The following is a 15,638-nucleotide window of genomic DNA, read 5'->3' as shown; positions in this document are numbered from 1 at the left end:
TATGATGCAGGATGGAAATGAGCGAATAGTTTTGAAAAAAATAGATATTATTTTTAAATAAATTTAATTTTTTATTTACATTTAATTTGACTGCATTTAAATATTGGTGGAGGATTTGGAACTAAAGTAGAAAGCAACAAAATTAAAGAAAGCGTGTACGCTAAAAAAGTATAAATTTAAATACGAAGAACATGCAGCTAATTTTCTTTATACTCCTATATTTATACGTTATATATATATATATATATATAGTTTATTTTTTGAGTGTTTACTTATTCATTTTTGGGATTCACATATAGCTAAATCTAAATCCGATTGTACAGTAAATCGAATCCTCTATATAGAATTTAAATTTGATCTAATTAAATTATCGAAAGCCTGATTTGGATGTATACTTGACTATTTTAAAATAGTTGGAACGAATTATAGAGTTCTTGGTTATCATTTATATCCTTAATTTTGATGTTGATGTAGCTAGATTTGAATCCCAGAGAAATTTTGATGAGAACATGAGCTTCAACATGCCAATGGTTTGGAGAGACCAAGAGTTTACGCATGCAAGCTTTCACCCACCAAATCCATATCTCACAGAGCGCAGGATGATGCCATTAGTTCAAGCACACATACCATGTACTTGTTAGATTATATAAGCAAGTTGCATTATAGACCCTGAAACAAAGGAATAAAAAGAAAGAAAGAACTAGCAAAACTTACATCAAAATGAACTGCTGAAATAATAATTTATAAGTAATTTAATTCTATGAATATTAAAGTAACGAAATAAAGTCTCCGTTGCACCCCGAGTGAGGGTTTTTTTTGTTTCCTTCATCTTCTCCGGCACCGGCAATCAGAGGAGAAGGAGATGAAGACGTTGTATTAGTCTCATGTAGCCACACATCCTTTTTGACTTATTAGCTATCAAGTATTATACGAGTTCTATATTGGGCTGTGTTATGGCTCAAAATGGTCGGTAGGGATGTGACCTGTTTAATATAATTCTATCCATTGTAAATTGGATCAAGTTAGTTGTTTAATAAAATAATCAAGTTCAAGTATGGATTTTGACCCGCTTAATAAAAATATCAGATTCAGATTAAAATATTTTTGATCTATTATGTAACGAAAAACTGGTGACAAAATATATAATTTATACAAATCTTTCCATTGTCGATTCGATCCCTCCGTCCGTAGAACTATTTACTCGATCGCAGACATTTTTGCAACCCATTTCATGAGTAAAATATGATCAATTAATCAACTGAAAAAACTACTTATTACAAATAATATCTTATTATTGCATCAAAATATATAAAAATTAACTAATCTGGCTAACACTGACCTCAGTAAAAATGAAATGGTTGAATAAATGAAACGAATGATAGCATGTCCTACAGAGATGTCTCGATTTTGAAAATATCTCGAAGCCTTAAGTGGTAAAAAAAAAAAAGAAGAAGAGTAGGCACTATATTTCAAGGATTGGATTTCATATTCGAATGAACATAGTAATTATAAGAAAATAGGTTTTTAGATGTGAGCCTAGGGATTGGATTTTCCCCTTTAAAATCTGATGAGAGGACAATTGGCTGGGCTGGGGCGTTTGGTGACATAACGGGCTGGGCCTTTTGCCTTGTAACTTGAGTCCCTTTGTGGCCTCGTGACATTTGGGGTCGACTGGGCCCTCCCAACCAGCAGCTCAGCCCAAAGGTTGAGGCAGCGAGAGATTGAGCCCATTGGTTTGTATCTTGTGGCCTACGTGGCTGCTATGTTATATCAGCTGTAAAAAGAGAGAGGAAATTATATAGTATGTGGGGAAAGTAAGAGATTGCTAGTTTAATCATAAATTACTTGAAAGTCTCCAATTTACAAGATAAATGCTGAGCAAAGGTTATGCTAAGGTTCCTAGTTGAATCATAAATCAATAGTAAGTCCCTAGATTGCAAGCTTCATATCGTAAGCCCAGAGCTTCAAATTACTAAACACATGCCCACACGAGTCCTAGCATATTATCCCTATTCAAGCCCTGACGTCCTCATCAGGATAAGGATTCAAATCCACTCAAATCTAATCACAAGAACCACAATCGACCCATAGTCAGTCTCTATCAACCCGTGCTACAGTGTTCCCTAGTCTACATAGGCTATGAGCCAAGTTCGCTTTGATACTCCCTCCGTCAAGCTTTGGTTCCAATCCATTCAAATGTAATCATAACCGCTAAGGGAGAGTTTTCCCATTAAACAACTAAGGGAAGTTATTCATGGGAAAAGATATCAAAAACTGGCAATGCCATATGGTATTAGCATGGCATCTCATTATTTCATCATCTATCCACATAAGTAATTGCAACAATTGATCATGAGTTTTGCCCAAGAACAGGATTTGCAAATTATTTAAGAACTTCGCATGGGATCCACCATTTTGTTCTGTACCGATCGACGTGGATTACTGCTCTCGCTCATGTCATCATCTTCTTTTCTAGTACTTATCTCCAGAGCTGCCATCTCCATTCATTATTCCCCTCGAGGATTATTAAAGCAACATTAGAAGATGACAGCATGAAATACATGCCAGAATCTATCTAAATTATGTGTCCGCCGGCATGGTCGGATGGGAAAAGCAGCACGACGCATGCACTCGTTCAATCTAATTTGGCTGGAAAGAAGGGGTCCAAAGATCCAACAAGGCTGCAGTCTTCAAATAGTATATGCAAGATAAATCCTGTACTGCTTGAGTGATGAAGAGAGCTGTGCCTTAAATGGGAAGGGAGGGTGACTCCTTTCTTTTCAGAGGGCCCTTTTGTGGGACAAAGCCGTGAGGGTAGCACACGACGCGCCCAAAACGGACAATATCTCTAAGAGAAAACACAATCACTTTTTGGCCTCAACAGCTAGTGCCGTCTGTGGAAAACCTCCTCGATCCTATAAAACCGTAAGGTAGAATCACAGCCCTCTCCGTTAGGAGAGGCTACGTTGGGGGGGAGCGAATCTCGGAATTTAGTCCCATACTGCTTGAGTGACGAAGAGGGTTGTGCCTTAAATGGGGGGTGACTCCTTTTTCTTCAGAGATCCTTTTGTGGGACAAAGCCATAGTACACGATGCGCCCAAAGCGGACAATACCTCTAAGAAGAAATACTGTCACTTTTCGACCTCAGCACAATGCATGTAATTGATGTAATAGGAGTATTTGTTATGTGGCTTACGTAAGTGAGTAAATGGGTGGCAAATGCAGGCGTAAGTGAGGTAAGACTCTCTGGGAGTTGGAGAGTCAGGAAGCTGCATTCATGGAGTTTATATGACCAATGATGCAGTCTAAGAGCATGGCCTGGACTATTCTAATGAACTCTCTCATTAATTCATAGCAAGTCAAGATTTTTTTTCCTGTTCTCTTCGTCAGATGAGTGAATGTAATTGCTATTTCAACAACATTAACGATGTTACAATGAAAAATTTGCATGTCTGTGGCCCAAGTTGGGGCCTGAATTAATGTGATGCTTGTTTTTTTTTTTTTTTTTTCTCTCTAATACCGGCCTGGTTAAACCAACTGAGAACCTGTATCATATTATGGAGCTTGTTGAGACTTGGGGACAGTGGCATCCTTGTGTACCTTGCATTTTACCAAAATGATGGTTCGATGGCCTACGATGGCATCAATATGACGACATCCAGATGGGTCCTTTAGGTGGTGCTTCTTGTCAGTCTACGCATTGGTTGCCCATTATTCAATGTGGTTAAGTGGTGTCACCAATAGTTGAGATGGACCCTGATCCTAGATAATTCTAGCATTGATTCATCAATGGCGCCCTGCACGGGTCTCAGATGCTTTGATGGAGGAAGGCTACGCCAGAATCCCTGTGAGAGTATGATGCCTCAAGGCAAGTGAATATTTATTGAGGGGATTAGGAAGATGCCATAGTGCTTAAGATCGGCATGACTATGAGGACGCACACGGGCATGTGTTTAGTTTTATCTTGGTTATTCACCAAAAAGATCTTAGGTACTCAAATAGAATTAAGAAATTCAAAAAATACCTTTCGGCTAGCTTTTTTAGATGAGATCTTAGATTATTGTAAATTACGTCAGAGCGGACCCGGTCTATAGTGTATGTGGACTAGAGAACACTGTAGCTGGGCTATTTGGGGCTGACCACGGGTGTGATGCTTGTGATTAGATTTAGTTCATTTGGATGGATTTGGACTCTTACCCTGATGAGGTCGTCAGGGTTTTAATGGAAAAGGTATGTAAGAATCCTTACAGACATGTATTTAATTCTACATTGATTATTCATTCGAAAGATCTTGAGTACTTATACAGGACTAAGGAATCCAACTATCCTAAACTACCTTATTTGTAAGATCTCTCCGATGGTTGTAATAGAAACCCGAGATCAAACATCAGTAGGTTCATCTGGATTTTAGGAGTTGGCTGTCTTAGGGTATCGGGCAGGGCTAAACCGATTATATGGCTCAAATCTGCCCACAAATAATAATTCCAAACTGGATTCCCTAATGGCACAAGATAAACTGAATGAGTTAAGAATCAAAACAACATGGCAAGTCAGCTTAGGACATCCGATATACCATAAATAATTTATGAAACTATAGAGTATGCCTAGTATCAAACTTATCCTGATGACGAGATCAACATAAACAAGTCCTCTTAGCATAATTCACTGTATTTAGATCCATACATTAATCCAATCCATGATGATAGCTGCAAAAATACTTGACAAAAGTTTTTAGCTTGTTCAAAATTCAGTTTACTTGATACCCAATTACAAAATTTTTCTTAAAGAAAAAAGAAAAAGGAAACGGCGCAAACGCTTCATCAATTCATCCAGCAAATGAACATTATGCATGATATTTCCTCCCATTTGAACCTTTTTCCTGATCAAACCTAAACCCAACCATCCAATAGAAAGCTCCTGAAAAGTAATAAAAAAACAAAAGGACCATTGCCACATGTACGTAGCAAAGAGAAGGAGAACGGGTTTTTGAAAGGAAAACGAAAAGCAAAGAGGTGAAAGAGATGTGCTCGAAGCATATGCTGAGAAGATCCCCCTCCATATGAGCCTAGACAAGGCCCCCCCACTCGCCACCAGGTCTCCATTTCTCCATACTACAACATCTATTAAAGACCTTCTCCCTTTACAAAAGGACGCCCTCTTCCTCTCCTCTTGGATTTGGAGTCCCTTCTCGGACTCACCCAGCAATGGCCTGAGCGGCAGCAATAACAGCCGGCGAGGTGGCGGCCGGCGGTGAGGCGGCAATCGCTGCGGCCATGCAGGGCAACTTAGTAACTTTGGCAGCTCACCATCTCTTTGCTAAGGTGGCTATGGAATTATCTAAGGTCTAGAGTTTGAGGTCCCTTCTATATATAGTATAAACATGCATCCATGGGGAGATGTCCTTTATTTTTCTTTGATATATAATTGTGTTATTTTCTGCATGAAAGCTTTTGAGAATAGCCTTTTTATGACGGAGTCCTTTTCATGGGCTTTCTCTGAATGGAAGACATGTTGCCTCTCTTAGGGCTTAGCTTTTGTGGCCTAACTTCAACTCTTGTCATTGTTCAGCCAAGATAAAGTCTAAAACACATCTCCGAATCCCAACGCCACCCCACCCCAACGTACACACAACAAACAACCTGTCTCAACCTGGTGATGGAAAGTACATTGAAAGTTGTGTGGAATTTGATTTGATCCACGATATGTATTTTTCATTCTTGATGCATATTGTGTGGAATTTGATTCTATCATTGAAAATTGTGTGGAATTTGATTCTGTCATATTATGTGGAATTTGATTCGGTACAATATGTATTTTTCATTCTTGATGGATATTATGTGAGATTTAATAGATCTTTTCTATATATATATATATATATATATATATATATGGATGGTTGTTGAATAATATAAAAAACTTCACTTTTTAGCCCTCCATATAAAGGCCAGACGCAGAAAGGCATACAAAAAAATGTTCCTACACCAATTGCACCACTTACACCAAAACAAACTGAAAACGATTCCTCCGCTCATCCAGACGAGGGTAATACAATGATCCAAACCTTGTTCTACCACCAAGATCGGGAATATGTTCCACCATGCTCCTCAAAAAAAGAGAATATCTTCTATATCTGTCATTTGTTCAAAGGTCTCATGTAATGGAAAAGGTAAATATTGGGTGAAATGGTTATGTTATACAGTGATGAATACAGGAGTTCCAAGAACAAAGAAGTCCAGATTTTCTATAGTTCCAAAAAATACTAATAAAAATTTACTTAAATAAGCTTTTCACATGCATGGCTCAGGCTAAAAACTAGTTATGTTATAGCACTCTCACTTTGAGCATACCTTCGAGAGAGTGAGCTAATACCCAATAATCCGCCCATCCTACTAACACCTTCAATTTGATCAGTTTTTGCCATAGGCAGCATCAGATTCAGAATTTCTTCTCCTCAAGAGGCAAGAAGAGCCCGAACCCTACCAAGGTTGCTTTTATTTTTTTCATTTTTCTTTTATTTTCAGAGCAATGGTGGGATCACCACCGATTAGAATCTAGTGCAACCGCCAGGCTAGCCCTGTCTGCGTGAGATCATGGTCCATCCTACGAACTATTCCCTCAAAATAAAAGTGTACAAACATTTGCAAGACCCAAACCTAAAGTAATTATGCGATATGATAACCGCATTGAATGACTAATAGAAACTAAATTAAATGAACTGCTGCTTCAAGGCACAGCTTGTAAGAATATTGAGAAATTTCTAGGAACAACCTTTCGGCAATCGTAATCTTACAAAACCAAAGAGCAACCTTTCTTGTTTATTTTGCCGAGGCTAAGACAATGGCGAGACCAACAGCAGATATTGAGACAACAGTACCTATGCAGTATTTTATAAAGTCATATTTTGCCGCCTCCAACTGTGACTGGGATCTCATACCTGTCACAGGATAGTGAAACTTAGCTAGAACTTTGGGAACAAAAGCACACTTGATAGTACAGATATAACAGAGACTGTCGACATATGACGCAAGCCAGATCTCACGTAGCAACAAAGAAAAATGATGATCCTGCGACCAGATAGCATCAGGTTTAGAAAATCATTAAATAAATAAACACTGCATGCAATAATCTGAAAACAGATGATTTGTTTACATATATAATGTGCTCTCTTGAAAGGTGTATTATGCTCAAGTAGATACCATGCACCGAACTTACAGTCTGACATGTTCTGCAGATTGTGCAAGTTTGTTTACAATTTGCATTTTTTAAAAATGATTCCCAATTTTACTGTAGAAATGATTAAGAAAGAGCCAAATAGCTTTAGCTTCAGAGAAAAAAAGGAATATCTTATGAAGTTAGGAAGGCATGCAACCATTTTTCTGTCAGTCTACCGCCAAGCCAGGAATATAAAATCAAATTCTTGGGAAAACACGAGGCAAGATAACAATATCAAATAAATGATTTTAGAGCCTCATTTCAACAGAATTATGAACTTCTATAACGCAAACCTAGATTAGAGTTAAAAGCTGAACAAATCTTTTCTAATTAGCAAGTTCAATAGACATGATTGAAACCCATAATCAAATTTGCGCAGTCAAAGTTATTTCCTTTAAAAAAAAAAAAAACTTAATAGCCCCAGTGTACAGCATCTCCCCAGAAAGAACTAAAAGCAGCAGAAAGCAGCATTTAGATGAACAAAAAGTTGAACATGACAATCAAGAGTGCGTCTTCGAACTCCTACTACATTCAATATCAAAATTAAACCTCAGAAAACCAAAAGCACAAACAACTGCTGCATAGTTTCCAAAATTCCTTATAGGAATAATCAGGATTGCTAAAGTCGATCCTTTTTGTCTAGAGAAAGCCAAATCTAGTAAAAAAAGCCAAGCACTTTTCCACCAACGTTCTTCCTCCTAGCTTCTTCATGGTCCATAATGCCCGCAGATGTTGTGAGCACGATGTAACCAAACTGCACATTTGAGCACAAAAAGGAAAAAAATTTATCACCGCTTGATCAGCAAGAGTCACAACAAGAATAGCACTCTGGTTGAATTTAAAGTATTAAATTCTCACATAAAACCAGGATACTAAATTCAACATTAAAACAAAAAATCATTTAGTTATATGAAAAGCCAGCAATTGATAACTAAATAGAGCAACTAACCTGCCGTGATGGAAGTAGTCTTGCAGTCCAGGGCTCGATTTCTTTAACGCCCACATCAAAGCGAGGACTAATAACACCACATTTGTTCAATCTCCCATTCAGCTCAACCACTATTTTGCCAGCTCGGTGGTCATCTACATATTCAAACTCACCGATGTATCCTACAGACATCATACACAGACAAATCATCAGAAATAAATGAATGCACATTTTTTTCTGGTAAACAAATGATTGCAGCATTGACAAACATATAATAGGACTAACCATGCTTCTGCATGACCAGAAGGAACTTGATGATCACTTTTGAAGAAGGTCTAATTAAGACCTGCCTCTTTCCACGCTTCTCGGCATTGTACATGCTCTTAAGAGCATCATTCAAGACGCTGACTCTTACCATCCTTACCAAGCCTGCAAAAAGAACTTCAGCATATAACAGTGAGCAACATAAAAGAAATGCAAAAGGATGTGCTTCATCACTATGGTGCCAATTAATTACATGTGAATGCAGCACTCTTGGAGTACACTTTATTATCAGTCAGCAAGAAATGAAAAGGCGGTGAAATTATTACCATAACCACCAAATAACTAGTAAAATAATAAAGAGTTTTTTTGCATCGATACCCTTCTAAATATCTGATTTTGCATGAATACCCTTTCAAAATTGATATTTGTATGTATACCCTCGTAAAACTCTATTATTATACAAATGCCCGTAATATAACGGTTGTTCTAACGGTGTTAAGAAAAATCATATTTATATTTATTAAAAATAAAATAAAATTTAAAATTACGCTATTGTCCTTGTCTTTTTTCTCTATCACGATCTAATTGCATGTCTACCCATTAAGGATATTTTAGTTATTTTAATTTGAAACCGTTAATTTTTTAACGTCGTTAGATAGCATGGGTACATATGCAAAAACAAAAAAAAAGGGTAGAATGGCAAAACAAGTGTTTTACGAGGGTATACATGCAAATATCAATTTTGGAAGGGTATTCATGCAAAATCAGATATTTAGGAAGATATTCATGCAAAAAACCCAATAATAAAACTTGGCTCATTCAACTTGTTCTTACATTGCATACATACGTAAGGGAAGGAGAAATTGACTATTGCTCTGCCACATTGTAGAACGCCTATCAAACTAACTCCCGTATTAACGTAACAAATAGATAAATAAACTGTGAACAAAACACCAATTAACACAATGCGTGTGACGGAGTGTGTCAGTGTGTTTGAGAGAGAAAGAGAGAGGGGGGGGTCGAGAGAGAGACAGACAGAGACAGAGAGCACTGATCAAGAAACAAAAACAAGCAGTTCTTGTATAATTAAATTAACATTCCACTCAAAAAACAGGAGGGTAAGAAACATAAAGATAAATTAAGCTGATTATGTATGGCCTGTTTTTCAGACCTAGGCATGACAGCCACTGCTAACTTAACCACCAAGACAAGTATTATAATCCAGTGAGACTAGAACCAATGCATGCAATCTTTTGCATATACATGTCTGATTAATCGAGGTTCTGCAAATGACTTGCAATTAGTTCTCATTCAATGTCAGCCTGCTGATTTGGCACCAAAAACCAACTGATGTACCACTTGGCAAATGAGAGGCTTGTCAAGATACCTACAAGGCCATTTAGTGCACAGGAAACCTATGTAATTGGTTATGCCATTTAAGCCCCATGCAACTGCACTATGATACCTGGACTCACCGCTTATTCCCAGCATACCCATGTCAACACAATGAACTAGGTATGGGTATAGGACGACTTCAACTCATTGCAAATACTCTCAAAGACAGGTCCCTTAAATCTAACAGCAGATTAGCCCGTGAACGGAGAAGAACGGCCATCGATGGTTCTGCTCGATGAAGAGGAAATCGCCCGGGGGGGGAGGGGGGGGATGAGATATTGAGAGAGATGATAAAGGGAAAGGGCATAAGAATAGGGCACTTTATTAGCAGGCTGATGGCACATGAGGTCCACGTCCTATTGAAGAAAGGAAATAAGGTGAATGGCTGTGATGCCATCCACTTAAATCAAAAAAAATACATTTAAGCACAATTTAACATGCTATTTACCGTTTAGATCTTGTTAACACAAATATTTACTGTCAGTCCTTTGTTTTAATGCAAATTTACATTTTAGTCCCTGACCTTGTAATGCAAAAAAATCCATAAAATACACATAATTATGTATGCTACAACAAAAAATTATAAATTATACACATCATGGACTAAAACAAGATATGATTGAGATAACGTGTCAACATAGCCATATCCAACTTCAAATCCTTTTTTGATCGAGGCCCCATATACTTGTTCCAACTCTAGATCCTTTTTTTGGTCAAATTCGCGCATCCTAAGATTCAGGATATGATGGATCCTAACCCAACATATGTACCCACAACCGGAAACATACCTAAACCCATATAATATACAAGACACAAACCACTGGTATTTATCTAGACTTGAAAATAGTCCATATATATGGGAACAACCAGTGCCTGCTATGCTGGTACCAGAACGGTTGCTCGCTAGCACGGATTGGTGCCATGCCAGGCCTGTACCGACACAGTAGAAGAGATTAGAGAGAGAACAAAAGAGAGGAAAGGAGAGAGAGAAAGGGGAAGCCAAGAGATGCCGGTGGAGAGCCGAAGAGCCGTTGTGCAAAGGAGATGGAGGCCGGAGAGCCGTCGCATGGAGGAGGTGGAGGCCGGCTCCACCTTCGGTCCCTTGTTTCGTTTGAAATAGGGGCCCATAAGGGGCTCCTTTACTTTTGCGACTTTTACTTAAAAATTGCAAAATAAAAGGGCCCCCTCTGGGACCCTATTTCGAACGAAACAGGGGACCGAAGGCGAAGCCCCACTTCCGCAACTCCATGGCCTCCGCCTCCTTTGCGTAGCGGCTCCCCGGCCGGCCTCCACCTTCCTCTCTTTTTCTTCCTCTCCCTCTCCCTCTCCCTACCTCGCCCGCTCTCTCTCTCTCTTTTTCTCCTTTTTCTTCTCCTCTCCCTCCATCCCCGGCCTTGTTTTCGTTGCTGAAACCATCCCGGTCCGCCGTCAGTACGGCTCAGGATGCTCCGAACCGGACGGTTCGAACAGTTCCGCCGACCATTGGAACAACTTTTTAGCATGAATGCATGCATATGGGGAAAAGTGTGCATAAGCAACTTTTTAATATCCCAAGGCATAAGCAACTTAATTGTGCATGTTCTGCCAACGTGGCTAACTAAATGGTGAAATATTTATTTAATGATCAGCAACCATGCCATAATATATATGGAAGAATGGATGCATTCAAGCACACATATATGTGCACTTAATTTTAAAAGTGTGTCTGTGTGCACATGCATGTCACTTCAGATCATTTTTAACAAAATAAACTCAGATGACTGATACTCATCAATTATATGCTTATGATAAAAACTAAAGCCCCATGACAGCCTTGATTCTAAAGAATTTTTCGTCCAACTAACATTATGTATAAACCAAATTGTCATCCAGAAACTGCTAGAGCTCCTTAAAATCACAATATTTGCAAACCTAAGCAAAAATAACAAAGTAATCATAGATCCATGAGAATTAACTCTTACAGTCTATCTGAGCTATGTTAAACCAGCTCCTATCAAGATTGGTTAGATCAGCTTTCATACTAACCTATTCAAGTTATTACCTATCGAGGATCAGGTCAGTTGGTGGTTCAAATGATAGAGGGTCACAAACCAATGTCAAATAAGATTTGCTGACAGTTTTGATAGGAGGGAAAACAATCACTCAAATGGGTCAGGTTGAATCTTATCCGTGATGCCAATATTTGGGAGATTTATTTGCAGCCTTGCCCTAATTGAATCCAAATAAAGCACATTAAACAAAAAAAATTCTCCCGGAAAATAGATGTATCATCTATACAAATCTTGTCTACAATCCAACCTTGAATACTTTCTATTTAAAAGTATGACTGTAAATGAGAATACCCTACCACAATAGAAGACTAATGTATAGTAAATGTGAATGGATTACGGGTTCACTTTTTGAAACATGAAACACTGTTGGCACGGTTGTCATGCTTGAAAAACAAGTTCACAATCACAAGACAATTTAGATGAGCATTAACACTCCAGCTGCCTGTCTTATAACTGTTGAAAATGCCTTTATCAATCCCCATAATCTCCCATGTCACACATTTTAGATAACTGGTCAACCAGTTTTTAAAACTTTTCTACATAATGTCTGAATAAATTCGAAAAAAGGGGAACAAATCCGATTGATATACAGACTTAAGAACATAAACGTTTTACTGCAAGACGAAAATATACATAAATATCAAAGACATCAATATGAAAAATCAAAGGAGGAGACCCGAGAGGTTAAAAGATAAGAAAAATCAGTATGAAAAAACCCCACCCCGAAGGAGGCATCATTAAACAACCACCAGTTGCTGAGAAACATCAATTTGCAACATAAGGAAATATGGTAATAGTTGCATAATCACCACTGAGTAATCACCTCATTGTTCTGATGTAACAAATGCCGACAAAATTAATCATGACATAATTGTATAACTGATGATGAATCTTGAATCCAGAATAAATACATCAAGTTCATAAACTTAACATGTATATGGCCCAAAAAAGAATCAAGAGATATAATTAAAAAGTAGTCCAACATTGTTACCGGAAAACCTACGAGGCAGATAGGAATCAGATTGAACGGAGAAAAATATGATGACGGGGTTATAATATCGAGATGGGTAATACGAACCGCATATAACGAGAAATCCATCAAAATTTCAAACTTGTAAGAGAATCGCGCAAAAAATAGATCATCGGAGCTCGAGATTTAGGAGAAAGTCGAGATTAGGTATCTCACCTTTGGGAAGCGGAGCGCCGCGAAGAGAGAGCGGCTGGAAACCTAAAACCCTAGCCCGGAAAGGAATAGAACGAGAGCGGGAGAGGAAAAGACGGGGCGCCGATGGGGTCTTAAGGGAGGAGTGCCATTGTTTTCAACCCTTGGATTATAATCCAGTGGTGGATACGGTGCAAGGAGCAGCTCCTTGTCACCGTGCTCTAGGGCTACTCGTGGGCCGTCGTGGCCCAGATCACGGTTATTGGAGCTTGAGTTCGATTTAAGCCCAAGCTTGCCCGGACCGACTAAGTGGGCGGACCATGTGGATGCATCAGGTAAATTCCAGCCTATTACCTTCTGAAAAGCTGAAGGAGCTTCAGATTATAACAAAATATAGAGTTTTTTTTTGCATAAATACCTTTCTAAAAATTTAAATTTATATGAATTTTTTAAAAAAATTTATATTTATTTCTGTACTCTCATAAAATACTGTTTTGCACAAATATCTCTAATATAATGGTTTTATAATACCGTTAATAAAAACCATATTAATTTTAATTAAAAATAAAATAAAATTTTGAAATTACTATTTTATCTATATCGCAATCACCTTATAAATTTTTTGCGCATCGACTCATTAACGGTATTTTAGTCATTTTAATTTAAAACCGTTAATTTTCTAATGGCATAGGTACATATGTAAAAATAAGGATAAAAAAAGGCAAAATAGCAAAATAAGTATTTACGAGGGTATTCATGCAAATATCAATTTTGGAAGGATATTCATACAAAATTCGATATTTAGGAGGGTATTAATGCAAAAAATCTGAAAATGTATGTTGTTCGTGTTCCCCCAGCCAAACAATTTTTTGATCATCTGGATGAAATCTCATTGATGGGAGGTAATTTTGTGATTCTTATCAAAAAAAGAAAAGCATCTTTTAGATGCTCAATGTTAACCTCATCAAACTGCTGTTGGAGAGGAGGTTCACATAATTTCACTTAGTCTTGTACAAAAAGAAAAAAGAAACACTTAGTTAGCAAAGGGTAGATGCCTTTAATGACTAAAATATATATTCAAAACAAAAAAATTTTCATGAACAGCTTCATTACAAGCGTAGCACATATGTTGTCAATGATTTAGGGTGCGCAAAAAAGCAGGAACCTCTTCTCATACATGCATCTAAATTAGACATGGTTGGATTGTCTATATGGTTAATTAAGGAGTTGCAAGACAAAAGAAATGATTAGAAGTAAAAAGATTGAAGAGAGATTAGATGACTATTAATTGAAAAAGTTGCTATCAAGATAGAGTGATAACGTACTTGTATGCTCCTGCCGAAAAAAGATGATATACATGCTTGCATATTTATATAGTGACATATTCTAAGTTTGTACCAAGGTAACTATCAAAATCTTCAAATGCATTGTCTTGCTTAGATTGCTATAAGTAAAGGTTTGTTTCTTGAAATAAAAAATTGATAAATGCAGTTCTTAACTTTTATCATGCATTTCAACCTTATGATGCAGATGTGCATGTGGAATTTATTAGACTACTTGTGGTGTTTAATGTCAAATTGCTTGCTCTTATATCTTGGCATGGTGCATTGTTCACGACAAAGTACTTTTTTTTTCATTTTTTTTTTTAAAACAAACTCAAAGGGCGTGGAGCTGAGTTTTTGCCCATAAAATCACTTCTATAAAAATACTACTACTCATCTAGGGCTAACCATGGTCTCGAGCCAAACTAGTTTCGAACTAAGTTTGCCTCGGATCGAGATTAGGTTAGGCTTGAACCTAAAAAGTAGAGCCAAATAAATCTTTGGCTAGGCACATGCCGATGTTTGGCTCGGCCTAGGCTTGGCTCAAGTACCAAATTTAGAACCGACACAATCTTTGTTGAATATTATGGTGCAATCAAGCTAAAATTTTGGATCAATTAGACCAGTTTAGATTGGGTCAAGCCTTTCTGCTCAAACATACTTATTCGGGTTAAATATGATTAGGCTTTGGTTGCTTGTGTCAAGATACAAGCCGAGGTTAGATAGACTTATGGCTTGACCCAGCCCAGTCCCATCTATCCCACTATTCCCAACACCACTTTCGTCCCCGCTTAGAAGGTAGGAGACTTAACTGTTGGGATAAGAGTCATGATTGTAGGTAGGTCATGTGGTAGTCTACTATTTTGTGTAGGAAACCAGTCCGTTGAAGTTTTTCTTTTTTTTTCATCTTTTGAACAAAGGAGCTGGATTGAAATAAGATACGATAGGCAGCGTGTGGAATGGCCGAGAGCGGACCCTTTTGGATATATAATCCAAGCCGAGAGTGGAGTTACGTGAACAGCCGTCTGATGGAAAACAACTTTCGAATTTAGGAATTATGAATCCTGTTGGGGAAGGATCAGGGGAGGGTTTCCCCTCCCCCGAACCCCCTCCCCTTCCTTGCTGCGATTCTTCCTGAATAGACTCGATTCTCCCGTCGAGAGTGACTTTGAAAGTCTTATTTAAACTCTTCCGACTGAATATGAGAAAGCCTATAAAACACTAGTATATCTATATCCATATTTATTTTATTTGATATATATAAATACTAATACATATGTCAGTAAAATGTAAAAATTTATAT

The 15,638-nt window shown here is 37.8% G+C and overlaps 1 protein-coding gene and 1 long non-coding RNA gene across 3 annotated transcripts; one reads left to right on the top strand and one right to left on the bottom strand.

The window, feature by feature from the left end:
* Nucleotides 1-5,106: 5,106 nt before the first annotated feature.
* Nucleotides 5,107-5,859, top strand: LOC120111235. Its single transcript, XR_005512313.1, has 2 exons — nt 5,107-5,322; nt 5,570-5,859. It is a non-coding gene; the product is annotated as an uncharacterized LOC120111235 (long non-coding RNA).
* A 1,706-nt stretch (nt 5,860-7,565) lies between these two features.
* LOC103709241 (40S ribosomal protein S15a) lies at nt 7,566-13,193 on the bottom strand. 2 transcript variants are annotated; one of them, XM_008794492.4, is made up of 4 exons: nt 13,038-13,193; nt 8,427-8,570; nt 8,163-8,323; nt 7,566-7,967 (listed from the first exon to the last, which is right to left on the bottom strand). In XM_008794492.4, exons 2-4 carry the CDS (start codon nt 8,557-8,559, stop codon nt 7,869-7,871), a joined length of 393 nt encoding a protein of 130 aa, XP_008792714.1. In that variant the 5' UTR covers nt 8,560-8,570; nt 13,038-13,193; the 3' UTR covers nt 7,566-7,868. The 2 variants fall into 2 exon arrangements, with proteins under 2 accessions (XP_008792714.1, XP_026661280.1); XM_026805479.2 differs by having other exon boundaries at nt 8,427-8,582; nt 13,038-13,150.
* Nucleotides 13,194-15,638: the final 2,445 nt, after the last annotated feature.

This window comes from Phoenix dactylifera, chromosome 6, assembly GCF_009389715.1.
Source record: "Phoenix dactylifera cultivar Barhee BC4 chromosome 6, palm_55x_up_171113_PBpolish2nd_filt_p, whole genome shotgun sequence".
NCBI lineage: Eukaryota > Viridiplantae > Streptophyta > Magnoliopsida > Arecales > Arecaceae > Phoenix > Phoenix dactylifera.
The sequence above is the reverse complement of the archived record's forward strand: the minus strand, read 5'-3'. Positions and strand labels throughout refer to the sequence as shown.